Source organism: Conger conger, chromosome 2 (assembly GCF_963514075.1).
Source record: "Conger conger chromosome 2, fConCon1.1, whole genome shotgun sequence".
Taxonomy (NCBI): domain Eukaryota; kingdom Metazoa; phylum Chordata; class Actinopteri; order Anguilliformes; family Congridae; genus Conger; species Conger conger.
In genome coordinates, this window is record NC_083761.1 from 57,140,933 (window position 1) to 57,153,067 (window position 12,135).

Here is a 12,135-nt window from a genome sequence, read left to right on the forward strand (position 1 = left end):
TTGCGGCTCCCATTAAAAATGTTTGCCGTAAAAAAGAGACTCGTTAAACTTCTCTCTTTTTGATTTTCCTCTTGAGTAAAGAGAAATATTTTTACAATAATGGTCAGATGTTCTCCTCGCAGTACTAAAATGTGCGAACACTGAAATGGCGCCGTTCTGTTGTTTGGCAAGAGAGTGGGTGGAGGTGGATGGTGCACTGCCAAGAAGGGAGAGCTGAGGCTGGATCAATCGGGCTCCTGTCTTGTATGCAGACCGGAGCACGTCTCCTCTGTAGTGCTCAGTCGGGGATCGCCAGCCCGCTCATATCTCCACTGTATTACCTCACAGCTAGCGTGCCGCGGAAAGCGCTCAGAACATGATGAACCGTATGGATTATCTTCTCAAACGGTCCGGTCTTCTAAAAGGGAGCCTTTGTTTCAATGCGGTGCCTGTTGTGCACAGCAGAATGCTTCAGCTCGTCCACACTGGCGTGGACACACCACAGCTGTCATGGAGAAAACGCTCAGAGCTCTCTGACAACATGGAGGAAAGGTCCTCTGCAGCTTAAACAAGCTGAGGATCATTTGAAAGTCACCGGCTCTGTTTGTTATCCCTTCTGAATGATCGAAATAGACGCCGTGTTTATGTATTTACATAGCAGATTTAGGGAGAAACTGAGCGTTGGGAAATCTCTCTCCACACACTGCTTTCTTGCTTTGACTGATATACAGTGAGTTTCAGCCATTTGTGATTAATGAACTCTGAGCCGCTTAGCTTGTTTTCTTGCTCCAGCAAAGCATTATACTCCGGCAGGTAGCTAACCGAACGAGGTCACGAGTGACTCATGAATATTCCACGATACTAATCATCTCCCTGAGGAGTAAACAAACAGTGCGGCGGCCCCTACCAGCTACGTCTGTGCAGGCGCCAGTAAGCCGAAACCGTGGTAGCGAGGGCGTTTTCCTGCTAGCCGTTAGCGACGTTAGCAGTGCCCTGCCTTTGCCAGATTCCAGCAGAAGAGGATAAACGCAGTCGAGACTCGGGTTAAAGAGGTGATGTCACAACGTCCTGACAAGCTCTCCCCATGGGGCGGATCTGTGCGTTCGCGGCGGGCGGTCCGGGGGATTCTGGGGGATTAGAGCGGAGTCGTGCCGGGGCTGAGACAGGGACCCGGGCCCCGAGGCTCGTCCCTGCCTTGCGGACCCGTCCCCGGCCCGCCTGCTCAGGTCTGCACGTCACAACCAGGATGGCTCCCGCTGGCTGTTAGCCGGGATGAAGCTCAGTTACAGCATAGACTGTAGAAAAGTATGGAGCAAGTGCCTGTTAGGTCACCTACTAACTTCCCATGGGCTCCTGAAAAGCGTGTTGAAGTCGCGGAACTTAAGTTCGCCGGGGTCGTCGTGTGCTACAATGTGGAGCCAGAGACTGCGCAGTAGGGAAGCCAATGTGGCTGCTCCACTAAGCGTGTGAGAGAGTGACGTAACCTGACCCTGATTGGTCCACAAAGTATTGCTGTATTGTCCTAATAACACAATAACTTCGGCACATGGAGATAATGGGTGCACAACTCCGGTCCTGGAGGACCAGTCTGCGTGGGTTTTTGTTCCAACTAATTACACTTCCAGTCTGTTGCTGTAGCTGGTGCTTATACAAGTTTCAGATCAAGATATGTTTGAACTAATGAAAAGATTAAGAGCTGAAGTTAGCACAAAATCCTGAAACGGATCGGCCCTTGTTGTGCACCCCTGCATTAGATTAGAAGAAAAACAATGATTACGACTGCATTCGATTGACTTTGTATTTTGACCGCAATTGTACATCGAAAACGGGTGTGATGACCTATAATGACCTATACTGGAGTCAACTGCAGTGGCGCTAGTGAGCTCTGTCTCGCAGTATGACCAGGAAATGAGCTTCAAAAAGGCCAGTCTGTTTTGGTGCATCCCTTCGTTGCCCAATTTATTGCAATTCAGTCCACAGCGGTTACCTTCCCTTTAATCTTGATTCTTCTTTGATCTGCGCCGTCCTTTGTCCACCTAAGAGTGGACGCTATAGAGCCCCGTCAAAAGAAACCGGTCACGTACTCTCGGCTTTTCACTGAAGTGTTTTGTAAACCCGTCCCAAAGATACAGCGTACCTTGGAACCAATGAAAGGCTCGACTATTTCTGTGGAAAAAGTACATTTCTTTTCACGGAGGTGGTGTGGGTGGAAGAAATGCGTGTGCATTTGAAACCCGCTCCCTGCGAAATGAAAGTCTGGAAAGTAATTCACGACTTGGCCCGAGTTCTGCGGCGGAGAGCAGAAGAGCGATGACCTGGTGTCTGGGTCCGAGCGGGATTTGACACCGTCTCCGTCGGGAGGTGTGTTGGGCTCCCTCTGCCAGCCGGTTCGGAGGCTGCGCGGACGCCGGACCGTAGGCCTGCGGAGGAGAGAGGGTTTTGGCTCGCGCTCCATCCAGCGGTCCCCCTCCGCGCTCTCTCAATTAGTCCTGTAGCATTAACATTTGCGACACTTAATAAGTTTGGGGACCTGGTTGGTCCAACTGTCTTTATTACGTGGAACTTTAATTGAATGCCTCTGAGTTTTAATAAAATGAATCTTGCGGCTACATTATTAACGACACACAAACCTGGTTATTTCCCTGTCCCAGACAGTCCTCAGGGGCTTGGGTGAATGGAAAATGTGCAGTTGTTTTTTTTTCCTCTCCATTTAATTTCTAATAGTAATATAAGACTCCTCTGTCCCCGTTGGCCCCCAAAATTCATTTATCTTTTTCAATGTTTTTGTTCGCTTTCCTATTGTCTGAAATCGAGGGTAGTAATTTATATTTATATGTGTGTGCGCATTTGTAAGATTTCAGTTCTGTTTTCATTTTGTCATTATAGGTTATTGAGTGTAGATTGATGGGCAAAAATGCACATTTTTCCCATAAAAAATTAAATTTACAACACAATATAGTGTGCAAAAGGTGAAGGGGTCTGAATACAAAAATAACGTTTGAAAAATCCACTCTTAGACTTCAATTGCTACAGTGAGGGGTCGCTAATACTGTACCATTAACACGTTCACAATTGACTACAGATGAAAGGAGATTTCTGCTGAAGTACAATAGAGACACCTAACCAAACATGCTTCTCTGGCGGGAGTCCAGTGCTGCTGAAAGCTCTCTTGCAGCTGTCAGGTTCATGCAGCCTCATAATTAGGTCTTTCGTTGTGAAGCTCTCTTTGAGTACAGCATTGAAGACCACGGAATTCATCTCCGACTGTTTCCTGGTGAAACACTGTCATTCATTACAAACAATACTGTTGATTTAACGCTTGACAGCAGGTTGCTTCTGAAGGTCCGTATAGAGCAAAGCTTTCATCCGTTGCGATGTTTGTTTTCTGTTCTTCCCAGAAAACTGGAAGGCAGAGCTGTCTCGTGCTGTCGGTTGAATTCACGAAACAATATTAGCTGAGTTAAAGGTTGCTTAGGACATAATGCTTGTTTTTCATTGTCTGTAATTTAAAGGCTTTGGGCTGCTATTCCACCATTGCGGTCTGAGCCGGTGGGATCAAGAACTATAAGGCAAAATAGGGCAGGGTCCTCGTTCCTGTTTCAACCACATTCCTTTTCTAAGAGCTGCTCCCACCTGCCCTCGGCCGATGAGGGGAGATCCAGAAGAAGCAAAGTTCTATGACAAGTCAACAAACTTGTGTTTTATTGGAAGTGGAAAAGCAAATGGTTAGTCTTGTAGTGTTCTTGCGGTTTGGCTGCTAACATTAAATATTTCCCTTATACCTGACATGATGGTTCTCTGCTGAATAGATGCTCTTTATAGCCATTTCTTACCATATACTCTCCACTTCCTTGACCCTCTGCTAGTGTTTGAGCTCAGGTACTGAGAAAATCGCTTTTGCTGCTCTGGCTGAAGAGAATTCTGGCCAAGTGCCCGTTTTTTATCTTGTCTTGCTCTTTTTTCCTACCCATTAGTCATTTCCAGAGTCAGAGCTCACATTAGCATTGGCAAATCTCTCAGCAGATGCAAATCTCTAAAGGTGTGTTATTGTTTGAATATATGAGCTTATGAAACAATGGCCAAATATTCATGACCTCGGTTAACCTCAGAGCAGATATCTGTTTCTAAAAACAGCCATTTACCTGACATTGTTTTAAAGAAGCGAATCCTTTTCACCTCAGACTGCAGCATCTGTCAGGCGAGACAGCTCTGCCCACAGGCTTGTGTCCTGTTAGCTGGCACCAACATTGTTATGTAGCTGAAGTGCCAGAGCTCCATTCTGCATTTCTGCCTGACAAAAAGGCCGTTTAAAAGCACTCGGGAACTCGATGGGAACCCCTGCATTCCATCTGGCTCTTGTTCCAGCAGTGGAAAGGCTCTTAAAGGGTGCTCAGACTGCTCATATAGTGGAGTGGCACATGAATCATAAACAGAATCAAAGGAAGGACAAACCTGTTGTAGTTCAGTACTTCTGAATGTTTTCCTCTGTCCTATCAAGCTTAGATGGATTTGCTGGAAATGTAATGTGTTGAGGTTTTAGGGAAATAATGGCAGGTCAACAAGAAGCCAAAAAGGCTACACTGACGAGCGATATGCACTGAGATGATATACAACTTTGTTTATTACTGCTTGTTCTTTTTCTTTCCATAATTCTTGGAAACGTTTGTTTTTGGACAGCAGGCGGAAGCAAAACCTTTTATGATCAACCTCATGCCTACATGATGCTATTATCTAGGAGAGATTACTTCCACTGTAGCGGAATTTTATGCAGTTTTTGTTGCTTCCTTAGTGCCACTTGAACCCTAGTTGTGAGTGACTGAAGTGGTGTTTTGTAAATGAAGAAGCATTGGTTTGAGAGAAGCGGTGCTGGAATATGGATGAAATTTCAGGAGGTTTTAGTTTGTTCAGTTTTTCTTGTTTTTGTTCTGGGGATAAAAGCACATTCTGTTTGCCAGTTGGGTAATTACACAAAGTGCATAAAATCATGAATTATATTCCATGTTATTCAGCTGACGCTTTTATCCAAAGCGACTTAAAGTTCATTAGACTAAGCAGGAGACTGTTCCCCCTGGTGCAATGGGGGGTTAAGGGCCTTGCTCAAGGGCCCAATGGCTGTGCGAATGTTATTGTGGCTACACCGGGGATTGAACCACCAACCTTGCAGGTCCCAGTCATGTACCTGAACCACGACACTACAGGCTGCCCCTGCAGTTCACAACACTATTGTACCATTCTTATCCACCTTGCTGTCCCGTAACTACACCTTGATCGGGCTAAAATGTTTTGGATGTTAGGAAATGGAGTAGCTGCAGTGTTGTGCTATTAGAGAAATTGAAGATCTACTACACGATGCCTTTTAAACCTGCAAGGTGTCCACTGTTTCTCCGCCGTGGTCGTGCGTCTTTACTAGGACTTAATAATCATCCTCATAAATCACAAAGCAAAGAGCGGACCTCCCACACGCCGTGACGCTCCGCGTCGGCCTCTGCCATGCTAACGGTTTATTCTCCCGCCCCTAGACCACTGAAAAAGTAATGCGGGTCAGTAACCGAAAGCAGCTGGACCTACACCACAGGTGCAAGCGACTTTGATGAATGCGAGTTTGCTTGTTTTCTATTGCTTAAAAGGCCATGGTTGTCACCGTGACAGTGTTATGCGTGTTTTACAGTATTACAGTTTCAGTTTGAATTACTATGTTTACTCGAACAAAATGTGTACCAAAATGAGCCCAGGCAAACAATACCTATTGCACTCGCTGTAGCTTATTAAAATTTGAAGTGACATTTCACTTGTGAAGCTGGTCACACCCCATGCCAAAAGGCATCTCCTTGCCAACATACTGTAGGTGTTGCACATATTGCAAGCCTATTGCTATATTACGGATATGCAATATAAATAATTTAGCAATTTATGTTATGTGTTATGTTATTAAACACTGTTATTTGGAACTTGAATTCATTTTTAAAATGAGCCTCCGGGACTTTTCTGTTTGGTAAGACAAAGCTTAGTACAAGTCAACATACAGTAGTTTTATAAAGGCATTTCTCTTGGTTTTCACTGCATCACTCATTGAACCTTCTCTTCCTTGGTAAAGGATGCGCATATTAAAAGGCTCACTTACAGAAAACTCCCCTTACATTAGGTGTGGGCTTTTACATGGGAAACTTTGAGTGGGCCAGAACCTTTAACGCGGCAGTAAACAAATCCGTTTTCCACATAATATTTCCGGGCGTGTGTACATACGCGGTCCTGCAGCCTCGACAGCCTGGCTGAAAGGTGTCTTTCATAGACCGAGCCAAGCGTTCCTGCGGTGACCCCTCCAGGTGTCCTGCAGGGACGTGTCTGTGCTGGCGGGGAACACGACGCTCTCCCCTCCGCCCAAATTCCCAAACCCGGAGGTGAAGTCATCGTCTCGCCCGAGACTAACGGACTTTCACGTCGAGGCGGCGAACACAGGGAACATTGAGGCGCTCACTCCCACTTGTATATTTGTAGTATAGAGCAGCATTGAGCAAAGGGAACTGGCGTCCGGACAACTCTTGTGCTCTATCCAGCTTTAATTTGTGGGGGCTTTTTGTCTTTCTTGTGAATCAAACGGGATTTATTGTTTTGTTTGTCTTTTAAAAACGGTTAAATGAATGAAATCACTTTTTGGGCCGGTGGAGTGGCTACGGTGGCTGCTGGAGGCATGGCTTTTGAGAGAGCGAAATGGTTTCCTTTCAGTTGTAGATTTAGATTACCTAAGGCTTGGTAGGACCTTTGCTAACTGGATTACAATTTTATATACCTCCCTTGCTGCTTGTGTAATTACTAGTGGGATGATATCAAACGCCTGCACTCTCCTCTGGGGCAGGAGACAGGACGCTTACCCCGCTCTTCATGATAAAAACCCCCTGGTGGCAGCCATTGGTCCGGAGAACCGCATTAGCAAAAACCTAAACGGGTTCAGCTAATCATGAAATCGGTTTATATGCAGATGCCATCTTCTTCTATCTATGCCAAACCAGGTGAATTGTAACAGGCTGGAACTTTTAGACAAAACAGTTAGCCTTTCTTTGTTCCGAAGTTTGGCTCCAAAACCGTTCCAACAAGGGGGAGCTAGTTCTTAATGACAAAATAGTGTGCTGTAAATAAAAAATAATTAGTTTATAGGGAGGCTAGAATAAAGGAATATGGATGCAATTTCGTAAAGGTTTTAAAAGTTTGTCTCTTGTTCTTTTTGGGAGATGAAAGCACATTCCGTTTGCCAATTGGATAATTACACAAAGTTTGTGAGTGAGGAAAATCAACAAGGGGCAGCTTTAAAAGCACCAAAAATGAGGATATTTACAGCATTTACAGCCAGTGTAGGTTGTTCCCTCGTTATTAATTAAAAGTTAATCACAGAAGCCTTCTTTGACCTTTTCAAACTGCCTTCTGTGAAGGTCGCGTGTATAGCCGGGACATATTTTTGTTTAGAAACGGGATGTTGAGCGAGGTTTGGAGGTGCGGAAGCAGAGTGATACATCTTCATCAGCATCATCTGGCATCCTCTGCAGCCTCTCCTTCAGTTGCTGTTGAGTTTTAATGGATTTTTTCTTAATCCTCATTTAATCACAAGGAACAAAAGAGCGCTGTAAGCTTGCCTGGAAACTCGCTAAATGCAGGCAAGATTCAGTTTGCTTTTACACTGCGACTGTTATGCTGCATTACAAAAAAAAACTCATGAAGGCCCACTCTCTTGTTTTATTATCTAAAACGCCCACAAAAAGAGAAGTGACATTGGTTTTTTGTCCCTCACCCCCTACCCCTCTGTCTCCTGTGGTCAGCTCTCTGTGTTATGCGATAATTATGCAAAAAGTTGCGTCATGTCATGTAGGAAGACCAAAAAATATGCACACCTCTACAAAAATTTTTATTGTTTTGAGTATGGAACACAAATCGAAAGCTCCATGATGTTATGAAAAGCTCAAAAACATAAATATGCTTGTGGGCTTTTATTCAGGCTCACCGTAGAATTGGACCAAGTGCAGCACTCACTTCTCATCTTGAGTACAGCTTTAGCAGAATAGCACATTTTACTGGGTGCTACCATGCTGGAAATGCTTTTCCTGTTAATGACACCAAAATACAATTACATTTTCACAAGAAATATTTTATCGGTAGCTCTGACTTATGTAAATCAAACCCGAATGTCTACGAAGAGCCCACTGTAAATTTAAAGTCAATGACCGGATGTGTCTCGTACAGAAAGGTGGTGTGCAAACCATCATAAACTGTGTTATTTATTCCCGAGATATAATGAGAGTTGCCTTTCCCCCGCTCCCCTCCATCTCCCAATTGCTATCTATCATCTGTGCTGTTAATTTTATATATACAAACATTTCTGAAACGATTGCCGGCTTTAAATAGTGCATGACAAATTCAGAAATAATGAAAAGTTTCAAAGCTCTTTAAATCCACGGCGCGTTGCTCCCCGTAGGGATTGGCGTGAAAAAGAAATGTTGCTGCTTTATGATACTGAATAAAACCGGTCACTTTGTGTAATGACTAAATAAACTTTCCGCTTTGGGGTGACTGTGGAAGTCCATGAAGGTGAGCCTCTGTGCGTTTAGGATTCCGTAAGAGGCCGGTACGGAAGGGTAGGATTGGTTGGCGGACACGGCCTCCACGCCGCGTGCGGTTTATACCCGGCCGCGTGCGGTTTATACCCGGCCGCGTGCGGTTTATACCCGGCCGCGTGCGGTTTATATCCGGCCGCATCTGCATGTCTCTCTGCGCGTCCTCGGCCGAGGCGGCTGCCTTAGCAGCGGCAATGATGCATAATTGATGGTGTGATTAATTAGAGTCAAGGGAGGAGGCAAGCGACAACAAACTCTCCGCTCGTTCTACAGCAGGGCATGGAGCAGGGGAACAGGCCCAGATGTGCACTTTATATTCGCCATACCTCCGTTGTGAAACCGCTCCTGGGCCCCGTTTGGGCTTTCTGAGCAGCCGGTCCCGTTTCAGACGGTGCGTCGGGGTCCCTGCCCGTGATGTCTATGTGGGCGAGGGGGGGTCTCTTGACTTTAAGGATTTATTCAGTTCCTATCGGTAATAGCTGTTGAACGATTCCAGCAGTTCATTGATTTTCGGCTCGTGTTGGAATGAGAAATCAAGTGCGTTGGAAGCTCGCTGCGGCACCGTGGAATTAATGTCAACGCCATCTGCGGCTCGCGTGGGGAGAAAAACACACGCCGGGAAACCGGCAAACGGCAAATACGCCACTCCTAATGGAACCCACTTCCGTCCCAAAAGGCAACTTTGATGTAATAGCCTGTTTTTGTCTGCTTCTTCTGCCACGCGGTTGTACTAATTGCCTGTCATCTTTAAAAAAAAAAGGGACTGACCATAACCGCTTTTCCCCTTTCTGTTTTCCACAGAGCAATAACCTTGGACAATCAGCTGGTGGTGCTCTCCACGGCCGCGCCCGACGCGGGACGCTACTACGTCCAGGCGGTTAATGAAAAGAACGGAGAGAACAAGACAAGCCCATCCATTTACCTGAGCGTAGCAAGTAAGTACAGGAGAAAATCAACACAAACTCGCTTCATTCTGCCCCCGGGCTATTTGTAGATGTCACAAGAAAGATGCTGTTATTGACCAAGAAAGGGAGTCCGTGCCTTTCTGTGTTTGGAATGAGGTAAAATGTGGCAGCATTCTTTTTTGTTGGTGTCTTGAACTTTTTCCCTGCATTTCCTCTGCTTTCTTTACTTCTTTGTTTTTCGTTCTTGATTTTGGCCCATTCCTTTTCTCTCCAGCGGGAAGCCTCTGATATTAGCTGCAGCTTTCCATGTATTTGAGGTTAGGTCGTCTGTATAAAGGAGTTGTAGGCGGTGTGTGGGAAGAGTCGTGTTTAGTGAATAATACCAACGTAATATGAGCCGTTGTTATGTGTTAATTAAAGAGAATTGCATCATGAAAATATTTGTGTTGAGGTAGTTGGAATGGCACCGGACTGAAAACCTTTTTTTGATTTTGGCAGGAGTCCCTCTTCACTTTCCTTCCACAGGTTTCACGGTGTCTGCGTTTGAAGCAGGTTCATGTCATTTTGTACACCATGTATGACTCCGCTTAACTGGAACACCCTGTTCCGAATCGGTCAGTTACGTGGGTGGCTTCCATCAGCTCCACACAGACCTTCTCTTCCAGCGCAACACAACCGTTGACAAGCTAGCTAACCGAAATAAAGTCTTTGGGGACCTCTCTCAATTCATCTCAATTTCAGGAGCGGCTACAATTTTGAGGCCAAAGTACATTTCTGAGGTGAAATGTAGACCGCGGCGCGTGAATGTAGGGAGAGAGCGTTTTTCCGGGTGGGTGAAACTGCATTGTCGGCCGCTCCCGGCTGGAAAAGGAGTGAGGCGGACACCGCGGGAGAGACCCTCCCAGGCGAGCACGCAGCCGGTGCAGAAACAACATTAATCTGCTGCTTCATTAAGGATGTTTTCACAGAGCAGAATGCGGGAGAGCTTCCTTGGCGCCCCGCTCGGTTGTGTCACGGTTGCCAGCGAGCTCCTGTTTAGGACGAGCTCGGTTAATTCCTTATTCCCGTCAGTAAAACCCAGCGAGCGGAGAAGTGAGGGGGTGGCCATGTTTTATTACCTGCGGCTCCTTTCTTTTTCCTTTTTTTCCCCCCCAGCCTCTCCTCCATCTCATCTGCTGCTGATGCGCTTCTGCATTCTCTTTTTCATCTGGGCTTTTTGATCATAGCCCCTTTTTTTCCCGCTGAAATGGACGAACAAAGTAAAAAGCCTCCGCTCCCGTGCAGACCCACTGTGTGCGTCCCCGTGGTTACTGCTGCGGCCTGCCGCCGGGCTCTCTAGTCACGCCCCTGCAGATGTATCCGTCTGTGGTAGCATTGTTACTGTGGTACATCAGTGAGCGCTGTAACATACGAGGGTGCAGCCTGGACTATTCAGTCATTAACAAGGTCTGACGACCGTGTGAAGTCTCTGTGAAAACTTGTAACAGAAATGACTCGTTTTTATAGGTAAATGTGACTGATATACTGAATCGATTTAAGGCTGTGGCCTTTTGTTGTGTGACTGCTCTTATACGAGAGTCTTTGAAGTGAAGACAGTATTCTTGTTCTTATTCCTTTCATACTATTTCTTCAAATAATTACTGTTGAGCAGCTGAACGGGATACAATATGTAGTTTTTTCTGTAATTGTAAGATGGACTTTAAATGTGAGGCAGCGCTTAGCTCAAAGCGACTCCTCCCACGGTACATAAATAAAACCTGGACAAAGTTTCTGCATTAAACTGCCTATTAATGCTTGACCGCTCAGCAGAGTAAAGAAAATTGTGCTGCAAATGAGATTTTTAAGTGAATGCTGCTGACTGAACTTTACATTTCTTTGGCAGCGTGAAACATTTCAGAAATGGGACGAAATGACACCTTTTTGCATTAAATTGCGAATTTTTTTAAGTCATTAGCCGTGATGCGTAATATTTGAAGGCAGATGTTTGCGGTTTTGACTCACGTAAAAATTATTTCCAAATGTCAGTTCACTCTTCAACGTGACTAGTGCACTATCATTATGTACATCTTACAAAACCACTTTTTTTTTTTTTTTTTTTTTTTTTGTAATAGCACATATTTCTATTATTTAGAAGCAAAAATGTCATTTAAATAATATGTTATTACATTTTTTCATGTATTTTTCAGCTGTCACTTGGCTGTTTGACTTGTTTGTGGGGTTACTGAGGGATGTTGGGTAACCTTGAGATCATCATATTCAGAACTCTCGTCTGTACGACAGATTTTTCATCAGGGCGACACACATTCTGGACTGATCTGGGACGCGACTGGTAAACCCGCTCGTGTCGCGGCGACTCAACAGAGCGTTTATTTCGTCTTTTCAAGAACGAACCGAGGAACCAGAAAAAAGAGCGGCAATCAGTCAGGCCTTAATGGAGGCCCGCCACCTGCAGAACTTTTAACGCTTTAATTTAATCTCCTCGTTTTTGGAAGCCTGAGACCTGGAGATTGCGCTGATTTGATCTCCTCTCAGTCATCGGTGGAATGCGAGTAGCTGTTAGCCTGGAGTGGGTCCCAGTCAGGAGCTGCAGAGATGGCTGGTCGCGGCGGTAGGGCACAGCGTGAGTGGGAGGCGGCGTGTCGCCGTGTCGT

At 45.5% G+C, this 12,135-nt stretch overlaps 1 protein-coding gene across 1 annotated transcript in view; it reads left to right on the top strand.

Annotated features, from left to right (window-relative positions):
• The window catches only part of sdk1b (sidekick cell adhesion molecule 1b), a 354,443-nt gene that overhangs the window by 216,564 nt on the left and 125,744 nt on the right, over positions 1-12,135 (top strand). The window contains exon 6 of the mRNA XM_061230637.1: positions 9,381-9,514. Coding sequence (XP_061086621.1) covers positions 9,381-9,514 — 134 coding nt within the window. The remainder of the gene's footprint in view (positions 1-9,380; positions 9,515-12,135) is intronic.